Genomic DNA, 11,595 nt, shown 5'->3' on the forward strand with positions numbered 1-11,595 from the left:
GTGCGATTTCCTCCCCAACTTGTTGCTGCCAAAACCGCACACACTAACCCAAATTCCCCAATCCCATGATGCGGAGTGCCCCCCGCAGAGTCGTCCATTATTGCAATTAAACTAACAATCGGTAAATGGTAAATTGTAAAAGAGCAGCAACAGCAGCAGCAGCTGCATTTGCACCGCTGGCTTGCACTTTCCGCTCGAAGCGGCGAGCGCTTTAACTTGGCCAAAAACAAACAAACATTGGCCATTAGTTGGCTCAATTCCAATCGGTCGACGGGCGGAGGCAACAGCTGCTACTATCGCTGGTACACTGCTAGAGATATATATTTTAAAAGTATAAACAATAGCCAGGGTTAATAAATAAGTCAGTAACATAACCAATTTTTTAATAGGATCAGTGGTCTTGCTTTATTAACGATAAAATAATGTATTTTAAAATTGTAGTTTTATTTTTAATGTTTTGTCAAGCTTACCTTATCAAATTTAAATGGATTTTCAAAAACTGCACTTCTGAGTATATAAGTTAGCCTAAATAAACGAATTTTGAATAGGCATACCCCTAAAGTTAACAATTTAATTTTCTATTAACTTTATGTTATGTTATGTATCATAAATGTATAATATTAATAACACATGATTGGTATGATTAGTATTTACAACACAATATAAATACCAATATGTTTTATTCAATTATATTAAAGTTTAAAGTCTAGTCTTTTCTGTGTGTATTTTAACTTGTCCAAAATGCTTCTGCAGAGGAGTTAATCTCGATGGGGCTCCGTGTAGCTCTTTTAGACCTCTCAGCTGCCTTGATCTCCGCTTTTTGAGCCGACTTTGTGCTGAAGGTGTGCACACTCCCTCTCCTTCTCTTTGGCTCTCTTTCGCTCCCGTGAGTGGCTGGCTGTCCGTACCGCTTTGGTCATGACATTCGTTCAGTTTCAGTCTGCTTTGGACTTTTGCCGCGATCGGTCGTGCTCCGCTCCTCGCGATTTTCCATTTTCCATTGCCCAATCTCGATTTTCCTCCGCTGGAGGCGCGTGCTTAAACGGTAAACAGTGAGAAGAATTCGGAGGAGAAGCGGCGAAGAGTGGTGAAGACTGAAGACTGACAGTTTCTTCGCGGAGACGAGGAATTTCCCGTGGCATTTGCCACCCAAATGTTAGACGAGTTAATGAAGTGCAAAAATGTTTGTAGACGGAGTTGTTGCCGCTGCCAAATGAACACGAAGGCGCCGTCGACTTTGTGATTTGCGGTTGCATTCTACGAGATACAAGCTGGGGCTACAAGCTCAAAAGTACAATCTCAAGACCCCAGAAAGACAGCCCGTAGTTTTTGACCCTGTCGCTTTCGGCAGCAAAGTGAAAATTGCTCGGCAGCCGAGGAAAACGGAGACTTCAGCGACTTCTTTGGTGTCAAGTGAGAAGACGACCTGGCGAATCTCCTGCGGATTAGTGGCACACTTACCCACAACCAGCACCGCTGAAAAACCATGTAAGTGGCACGAAAACATTGCCAACCCACTGTGTGGGTGTGAATGCAGTGGATTGGAGAAGGCAGCACCGCCAATAGAGTTGAACGCTCCTCAGATAGAAGCATTACAAGAAATCTTCAGGTATTTAGTGGGAAGCCAAGCGCATAACTAACTTTCCTCGATCGGTTGAACACCATAACCGGGTGTGATTAAAGCAGAAGTTAACATGGGGCTATTTAAAAAAACGAGCCTTAATATGCGGAGGACTTTATCCAATAATTTATTTAATTGCTTTATTTTACTTAGAAATTACTATTATATTTCTAAGTACCTTCCCTTTTTTGCTAATTATAACTTCTGTAAAATTAAGGTCAATAATATAAAATTATTATGCAGTTTTGAATTTACTTTAATTATACTAAAATAATTCATATCTCTGCTTGACTTGAGATGGAATTTAGACTGAATTTAAAGTAGCTGAGATACAGGTTATTACAAACAAAATGTTTTTACTAAAGATTATTTCCAGTTTTCTAAAAAGACACAATTTCTAAATTTCAATGAACAGTACAGATTAAGATACATCAATATATTTTGCCACACCCAAGCAGACAGAAAGAAACAACTTAATAACTATCATTGGAAACACAGTCTGCTAGGCAAATCTGCTCAGCTAATTAATTTTCTCTTCTAAACTCTTAATGATTTCCTAAATCCCCGACTTCTAGCCATAAAATCATGTTGAATATTCCCAAATAAAAATTACGGTCTTAAATAATGTGATTCTGAGATATTTTCCTCCCATCAGATGCTCAGTTCCTCATTATGGCTGCTTAGTCAAGGGCTGGTCTGTGCTAATATATGCAGATTTAGAGGCTCGTTTCACCGATTACTTTCAGAAGAGAGAAGATCTTTCCCAGAAACAGAGTCCGCGGCAGGCGACGCCAATTAGCGAGCCAACTTGCAACTTGACCATAAAACTGGCGGCTGTTCCTATTCTAATTGAATGAATGGAATTAACCCAGTTTCGGCATCTCGACTTGTTCCCACCATAATTGAGGTGCTGGCCAAGAGGCAGTCGGAAAAAGTTAATACGAATTAGATTGTTGGGGAAGCTGTCAAACTTTGATGGCTCGAACTTTAAGCCCAACGAAAAAACCTTAACTAGGTGAGCCGCAGTTTGGGGGCCAAGTCCGCAGGCGTCTTTTGTCTTAGCCGCGGACTATTTATGCTTTATGATGGAATCAATCAGTATAAGAGAGTATAGATATGCTAATTCTCCGGCGATCATGAGATATGGGCACTGAATGAGGGCCGCTCTTCCCTTTGTGGAATAATAGGTGCGAGTAACAGTTAGCGATCGTTCCACAAACAAGTTTCTTTTTCGCCATGCAGAACATTGTGCGTTTGTCTTACGACAATAAATTCGCTCCGCTTTTTGTCTGCTCCCCGGATTTTGAGGTCAGCTTGATTGGGTCGCTCTCTTTGATTAACGACTAGCGGACTGGACTGGACTGTCTCCGCTTCTTGCCCTTTTTTTGGCAGTTCCCGCCTGGCGGCTAATTGCCACAGGTACAGGTGTCCGCTGGATCCCCTGCGTGCCACAGATAGTTGATCGCCATCAAATCTTAATGGCAGCGGCACGCCAACTGTAGCTCCAAGCTCCAAGCACCAACTTCATTCCGAGCTCGTTATGGATAATACCATTACGACAAAGACACAAATCGGGGAAGCAACGAAAAAGAAATGAGAACTATGGAGTCTGGGGAATAAACTAGGCAATGCTCAGTACTTACTGAAATATACCGAAAAATAAGGGGGAATGTATCATTGTGATGTCTTATTGATCACTTAATTTCTATAATATATTTGAAATATTTTATAAGATTTTGGGTATGTAGGTAGGTATTCGGTTTTTAAGTAACCATACCAAAAACGGGTTTACTTAATTTTAATTACTTAATTGCAGCTGCTAGAGATTTTAAAAAGTAAACTGTATTGGCTTGTTATTCATTAAAATCTTTAAAAACCTTATCTTTTAAATTGTTCGAGTTCCAGCTTCCGACTTCATTATTTTACACATATATACCCCTTATAATATGTCCCAAAAAGAGGTAACAAAATGTGGCAAAATAAAAAGCCCTCTCGATTGCATGCAGAGCATGGGGTCGGGGCAATTAGAAGTTTGTTGGCCTGCGAAACTATCAGAGCCAGCAGCTTCTTAACGAATTGTTGTAATAATAACAATAATGGCGAGCCCAGAGAGTTATGTTTGCCTTATGGCCGGCCCAACAAATCATTTCACATCGCCACATTTCTATTTTCGCTGGGTTCATTAAACCAACTGAGACCCGGAGTGTAACTAAAAGCCGCAGCCAAAGATACAGATATAGATACAGATGGAGATGGTAGATGGTGGATGGTGGATAGAAAGAGTGGGGTTCTCGAGTTGTGGCGACAAGTTTGGCTTCCGTTCTCAGCCCGCTCATTTGTCACTGGCTTACATAACACACACTTCATGGGGAGACGACGACGACCCAGCGAAGCGCATCCCGAGTGTCATGGCCACGTTTCTATGGCTTTTCCCAGCTCCGCTCGATGGCATCTTTCAATTTGTCGCCCGTGTAGTCATAATTGTCTGGCAATCCAGGGGCCCTTTCTTTGTGGCCGTCATGTCTGCATTCTCGCTACATGATCTCTGCGAAATGCGGTAACTTTTGTTTATCTCTCGTATTTCGCACACCACATGCGGTGAGAAGTCGAGATTTTAGATCAGCAGATGATCCTGCACGCTATTTTGGCAACACGTACGCAGATCGGAAAACCCGCTATGCGATGTAAAGTGATTTCTTTCCCACAGTGCCACGCCCTCGAGTGGAACATTCTTTTGTAGTTACAAAAAAAAAAAAAAAACAGACACACCTTCTGCGCCGCCAACTGGTAACGGAAAGTATTGCCAAAGCGCACTTACTGGGCCTTCAATTAAGGCGTCTACCTGTCCGTTAAGCCGGTTCAGTCCGCTAATGCACGACGTCTGACCTTTCCGAGCTGGGTCACTGTCACCTCCAGCTCCAAGTCGGCTTTTAGCTGGAAGTAATACTCAAACGAGGCGTACGACCACTGCCAGACACTTCAAATACGTTAATTTTAATTACAATAAAGCTTACAATTAAAAGCATTTTTGGAAACATTAAAACAATACAGGAAAAATATAAAATATGTATTTAAAATATACTGAAATGTTCTAGATGTTTTTAAAAGTTAGTTTATGGTGTTTTGTAGCTTATAATAATCCATATAATCTATCTACGTGACATATAGTTAAAAACAATTTATCTTAAAAAAAAATATATATTTTAACTCTTTCTACATAAAATTTAACACTAAAATAATTCTTTAATGTAATGATTTTTCCCGTGTAACCACATGATATCCACTTAACTAACCGCTTTGGATGGCTGCTTTTCCGGACTTTTCGGCTTGTTGGTAAACATTTAATGTTCTCTTCTGCTCAATTCCCGGGAAGGCAAACATGGTCAGGTATTTTCGGTTCGGGTTGGTTGCCTCAGTGTCCGATTCCCTGCTGCTCCATCTAAGTACGCAGTTTTTAGAAAAGCCAGAGAGAGTGGAACACCTGCAGCTGCCCAAAGTTCTAACTCCTCGCATGTTTGTTTATTTATTAGCTCCACCGAACAGTGTATTACGTATTACCCACTCCAAAAGTCAAAATTTCAATTAAATGCATGTGGTGTGGGGGCTAAATGGCATTTTCCTGGGCACCTGGGAAATAGCTGGCATACGAGACATGGCCTCAAGGAAAGTTGCCTTTGTGCGGGGGCCTTAAACATTTTCCTAGTTGTCATAGTTGAGGTGGAAACTCCCACAAGTAACTGACAACTCTGGCAATTGTATTTTAGAGTCTGGTTGTGCGTTGCGCAGTAACTTATGATAAATTATGTTGGCTGTTGCCTGTTTGCTGGTGTTGTTGCACCGGTGAAAGTGCCAATTGTTTTGTGCGCGAATTCTTGCTCAAGAGATTTCCTATTCGTTATTAATTGTGGCATTGTGTCTGCCCATTTTTTCAGAGCCCTCCCTCGAAGTTCGGAACAAACCAAAACATCCAAACGCATCGTCATGGAGCCCATGCCCACGCCCACGCCCACGCCGAATATGCTGTAAGCAGTCCCACTGAACTCGCATCTGCATCTGCATCTCTCAGACTTCGCATCCGCATCTGCATCTCACTGACTTCGCATCTGCATCTGTACAAAGCCATTCCATTAACCCAAAACCGAGTAACGCGAGTAATCCGCATCTTCAACGCCTCCAGGAAGCAGCTGCTCCTGAAGAATCACCAGGACGCAATTCTGCAGCTCCAGGGAAGCACTCCGTCGCCTCCTTTGTCTTTTTGCGCCGCTTCGATGGCGGACAGCAGGGAAAGGATCCGCGGACCCTCCAGGGATGGTCGGGAGTTCCTGACCAGTCCCAGGCAGGTGCTCCGTCGTCTGATGCTGCTTTCGGAGGGCAGACAGTACAGGGAGGCCGCCGGCGTGGTGGGCAGATTGGGTCCCTCAGTGCTCAGATCAGTCATTGCCGAACTACCGCTGGATCTGCTGCTGGAGCACCTGCCCCACAGTGCCCACCTGCTGGAGTCTTTCTTTACCAGGTGAGTGATAAGATATACTTTAAAAGAACACTATACTAGTATAATAGTATGCCATTGAACTTCTAGAGTATCAATTTAAAATAACTGAAAACAAGTACTGTTTCTTAACAGTTTTTGTTTGTGTAGCATTATTTTTTCAGCATTGAAGAGTTTCCCAAAATTTCAAAGTTTTTCTTGGCATTACAGATTGAGCTGCACTATACTTTATGTAAATACCACAAGAATTTTTTTAACTTCTTCTCAGATTAACCACCTTAAACACAAATCCAAAGCCTGAAGTGCCCAGTGAAACGGTGGCTTGGCATTTGGTGCGTCTGTTTGCCAATCCACATGAATCAGGACTGCGGCAGAGATGTACCCGACTCCTGCAGGCCTTGGCTCAATATGAACCATCATTGCGGCAAACTGTTAGGGAAAGAAGGCGCAGCTTCGACAATGCTGTCCAAGGACTCGGAGTCCATGGTCTGACCACCGATGCCTCCGGTCAGCTTATATCACTGCATGTGGCCCTAAAGGCAGAGCTGCAACGCCATGTGGAAACCTACAAGATGGCCATTCACAAACTGGAGGAGCTGAGCATGGTGACAGTAAACCAGGATCCGGCGCACTCCTCCCACCAACGTTTGCTAGCCATCAACTACGGGGACATTCAGCAGCGTCTGATCGACAATAAGACCCTGCTCACCATGCTGGATAAGCCGGCTCTGAAGCAGCTGCAAACGCTGGTGGAGAATCTCAGCACGCGGGTGGAGAACGACAAGGAGGTGTTGACTTGTGTGGGTCAGGTGCGTCGCCTGGACTCACAGGCTCTGGTGGAGAAGCGACCTGCCGCCGGCCTCCTCATGAACTTCTCCCGCGGCTGCGAGGTGGTGCTCCACATGATGGGTCCCGAGGGCGGACCTCCCCAATCCTCGCTGTCCATGGGCAAGGCCACGCCCCCGGGCGGAGCCAGTACGAGCAGCTGCAGCGATGGCTATCACTCGGATGACTCTGGCAGCGATGACGGCAGGTGAGCACACACAATTTCAACATTTTTAAGAAGCGGAACTAATCGGCAGACTTTTTACAAAGTTGCCGTTTGTTTCATAAATTCTATTGTGTTTGAATTAAAAACTGTAAGCATTGTGGACATAATGCTGGAATAATTTAACCTAGTTATTGTACCCGATTCCAACACTTGACCCAGTTCCAATAAGGTGTAACACCCACATTACAATCTCAGTCAAATCAAAACGAGACCGCATCCAACTCTCACTTGCCCACATACCACACCATAATATACCCATACTACCTATTCTGTCGCTCATCTCCCATTTCTATTTCCATTTCTAATTCTCCGCAGCGAAATGGTGTCGCTCTATCGGAATCTCTACGTCGAGAACCGAGCGGACGCCTTGGAGGCGTTGGATAGTCTTCCCCAGATAAAACACGCGCACAGCCTCAAGGGGAAGATACTCTTCTCGATGATCGTGGTGAGTCTGAAGTGCCCACATACATGCTTTGGGATGGGTTGTAGATCGACACTTTGAGATATGGTCGAAAATTCAATAATGGCTTGTTAAAGTGCCCGAAAAAGTACTGCCAATTGCGGGTCAAGCAATGTTTTCACTTTTTTTGGGCAGAGATAACAAAATTTCTAATTGGGTGTGTCTCAAATTTAATAAATCATTTTTTTTTACTTACCTTTAGATATGTTGTTATTTTGTTTTTTGATAATTAAAAATAATTAAAAATTAAGCCCTGGGGAGAAATTTTTGCCAATTGCTTAGCCAGTCAATCACTCACCTGTCGTTGAAATATAAATCGTTAGCAACAGATTTTTACTTTTGTAATTATCCCCATCGTTTTCACTTGTCAAGACAACTCATAGTTTTTGTGATGAATGGAGTCAATTTATTATGGGCGTCAAATCTTTTCAAGTGCCAATTTCATATCAATAACATTTTAGCTTCTCAAAGGCATATAAAAATATTTTTTAAAAATGTTTTAAAAATGGACCGATCGCCATTTCATTTAGTAAGTCAATAGTTGTTAATAAGTCATTAAATTTTCCTAAGCTTATTTTGAGCAAATAAATACAAAGATGCGTACTAAGAAGGTGGCATTCAAACAAACAATAGTATTGCACTGCTTTATAAACGTTCCAAATGGCTTCACTGCTTCCACTGCTTGCTTATTTTTTAAGCACAGCACATTGACTCTCAAACTGTAAGGCCAATGCGGGCAACGAAGATTACTTTCAATTTTCAAGTGCTTGGCCATCAATTACTTAGACCCGTGGGCCTTGATGCTTCAGATCCTGTCAGACCGCAAATTGCGATTGCAAAATATCAATTTAGCCAGATCGAAATCGCGTTAGAGGATGAGGATGATTAGGCGTTGTGGCAGTGAAAATGTGAGGGAAAGTAGAGCCCCTGGGGTACCTGAAATTACGTAGGCGCTGGGAATCAAACCTGTACTAATCGAATCACTTTCGATCGAGAGATGAATGACACTTTCCCACGGTAAAATTAATAACTCAACGAAGATCAGCACTAAATGAAGTTTAAATTTAAATTTTGAATCTAAAGATGCACTCTTAATTCAAAGAATTTTGGCTTTAAACATTTTTGTCTACTTAAGAGCTTAAGTCGGGTATAATAAATGAGAACATTTAAACAATTTCAATTTAAGGTTTAATTGTATCAAACTGAAATTAAAAATTTTTTCAGGTATTTGTTCCACATATTTTTAACCAATTTTGTTTTATTTTTTTCGTTTGATAACATTTGCTATATTTTTTCGGGACAGCTCTCCTTCCGCTTGTGCCACGGGATGCGAGAACGGAAGGTGCTGGAAGTCCGGCGCATCCTGAACTGCCCCTTGGATAGTAGCAGCGAGACCACATTATCCCTGGACAGATCCGTTCGCCAGCATCTTTTCGAGACCGCCGATAGCTTTCCGCTGGGCGAGATCGAGCGGTCGGTATTTAACCAGGTGCTCTCCACCTTGCACGAGTATCCCTGCCTGGAGTCCTGCCCCCCATTGACGCACTACGTGAGTGCCTGTGTTCGCCTGGCCTGGAGGATGATCAACCAAAAGTCGCCCTATTACCTGGACATGGACTTTAATCTGGGTGGGTATTTTTAAATATGGCTTAATCGATTTACAATCTTAAATTTATGTGATATCCAATGCAGGCTTTTTGCGGCCCGAGAAACACGAACGGCATCCACAAGCAGACCGGCGATCGGACCTTATTAAAGCCTTTCTTTGGCCCGCCTTGATGCAGAACAACCAGTGCGCCTTCAAGGCGGTGGTGGCCACCTGAGGATCGTCTTAAGCTAACCCCATTTGTACATATGCCCCTCTCTTATGCAATAAAGATTTACCCCGTAGCCTAAGCGTAACTGATGGGTCGGAGTTGGACGCACTGACTCCGGACTTTGTTGGTGCAGAGAAGTGGGTGCGTCGAGTAGAATTCCACAATCTCGGAGGGGGATCCAAAGCAGCGTTCCCGGGACTTCTGCTGACCTATGGCATAGCGCTGTCTCCTGTCCACTTGCCTCACAAACAGGTGGTAGAACTGATCTGCTGCCCAGATGCTCACTATATAGCGGATGCACTGGTCGGCCGCCTTGAAGGGACGAACCAGGCAGGAGCCATCCTCCCGTCCATAAAGCATGCGTTCCGCCGTGGGACGATCCACTGTGAAGTAGTATTGCTCCTTTTCTACGTGACGCTCCTCGATCTCCATGTAGTTGGCATCGGTATCCTCTTTAAAAAAGAAAAGAATAAAAAGAATATTTCAAAACCAAATTTATAATATCAAAAGCAATATATAATAATATAATATAATTATATAAAACTTAAATAATATATAAACGATAATTTTTTGATAATTTTCATTTACACAAGTTTATATAAAATGACTTAAACAATTTTCCAGAGCATTTGTTTGATTTCATAAATATTTAAAAATATACTTAGCTTAAATTTCATTTTCTAGATTGCATTTAATCTACTGTTCTGGTATTTGGCTTCAAAGAATTTAGCACAACTGGTATCCAAGAAAATCTCTTTTATCTTTATAAAACACCCAACCACTTTAGATCTAAGAATCTCTATCTTGTTGGCTGGTTTTGTTTATGTTTTGGCACTGTGTGAATTTAGTTTTGTTTTTAAACCGAGAGATCAGCGAGAACTCACCCAAAATGACGTAATCTCGGTGGGGCTGCTGATGTGGATCGTCATCGGTGCTGGAAACCCGTTCGACGACCGCGACGTCACTATCTTCAGCACTTTGCTGCCTATGATAGCCAAAACAGAAGCTACAACAGATGGGTGACCGTAGCTCCATCAGATTGTCCAGCAAGCGGACCAGAAGATTGTGCAGAACCGTCCAGTAGACACGTGGACAGGCACACCAGCAGCACATGGCGCCGAGCAATCGCAGCGACTTATCCCCGCGACCTTGGATTGGATGGATAGGAACCGTTGGGATCGCCACTCCCGGCGCACATCTTTTGCGCTACGCTGAGGACTGAATACTGAGTAACCAGAACTAGACATGGAACCACTACCGGAACCCAGAACTCAAAACTCAGAACCCGAAACTGAAACTGAACAGAAGCCGAAGCAAGCCCGGCTCGTCTGGCGCTGCGCCTTAATTAAAATGTGTTTAATGCGCGGGGCAGCAAATGCCCATATGTAAATAAGATATGGATATGGCTGGTAAACAAAATTCACATTGCAGAGGGGTGGTGATAGTAACTCGATACTCCAAGAGCTGGGGAGTGCAGCCAAGTGCAGATCGTTCTCATGCAGGCTGAGAAATGTTATACATTCTTAAAGCGATTTGTAAGTTTAATAAAACGTTTACAACTTATTAATATTTAGGCATTTATGACATATTTTAAACTATTGATATCCATTTGGTATTGGTATTCCTTAAAAAATTGTATTTATCATTTGGCACATTATATTTTGTGAAAATAAAGCTATTTATTAAAAATTGACATTTTATTTGAAAGTTTTTCTGATTTCACTATTAAACCATTTTATTATTTTCAGTGTACAAGTACAGCGACAATTAATAAACGTTTTGCACTTATGCATTTCTCTTCCCCTCGGTATTTCTACCGATCTTGAGCTTGACTGCGGAATTCATTGAGTGTGGCTGCAATTTTCGGTGGGAAAGGGGTTCTCCATATCGCATTTCTGTTGACTCTTCATAACAAAGACCGATTGGAGCCGAGTGGCCAGCATATGCTTTTGGAGCTTATGCCCGCCTTGATTATAGGGCACCCAGTAATGCAAAGAATTTTTCTTGTTGTTGATCTAATTTGATTGCTGACAGTACTAGTGCAAAAATGCTCCGAAATTCCGCATTTTGGCAAACATATGGGGAAACATGGTCAGGTTATGGAAAAATATGGAATGTTATACCTCTTTAAACTCGTGATAAAATTTCAAACCGATT

General features: G+C 42.5%; 2 protein-coding genes across 2 annotated transcripts; one reads left to right on the plus strand and one right to left on the minus strand.

The window, feature by feature from the left end:
- Nucleotides 1-947: 947 nt before the first annotated feature.
- LOC108148960 lies at nt 948-9,511 on the plus strand. Its single transcript, XM_017276296.1, has 7 exons — nt 948-1,488; nt 5,554-5,643; nt 5,799-6,134; nt 6,379-7,143; nt 7,477-7,606; nt 8,925-9,249; nt 9,314-9,511. The coding sequence occupies exons 2-7, from the start codon at nt 5,603-5,605 to the stop codon at nt 9,442-9,444; spliced, it is 1,728 nt and encodes a 575-aa protein (XP_017131785.1). The 5' UTR covers nt 948-1,488; nt 5,554-5,602; the 3' UTR covers nt 9,445-9,511.
- Nucleotides 9,224-10,765, minus strand: LOC108148961. Its single transcript, XM_017276297.2, has 2 exons — nt 10,323-10,765; nt 9,224-9,890 (listed from the first exon to the last, which is right to left on the minus strand). Exons 1-2 carry the CDS (start codon nt 10,549-10,551, stop codon nt 9,514-9,516), a joined length of 606 nt encoding a protein of 201 aa, XP_017131786.1. The 5' UTR covers nt 10,552-10,765; the 3' UTR covers nt 9,224-9,513.
- Between the last annotated feature and the right edge of the window lie 830 nt (nt 10,766-11,595).

The sequence above is a fragment of the Drosophila elegans genome, unplaced genomic scaffold (genome assembly GCF_018152505.1).
Source record: "Drosophila elegans isolate 14027-0461.03 unplaced genomic scaffold, ASM1815250v1 contig_476, whole genome shotgun sequence".
Classification (NCBI taxonomy): Eukaryota; Metazoa; Arthropoda; class Insecta; order Diptera; family Drosophilidae; genus Drosophila; species Drosophila elegans.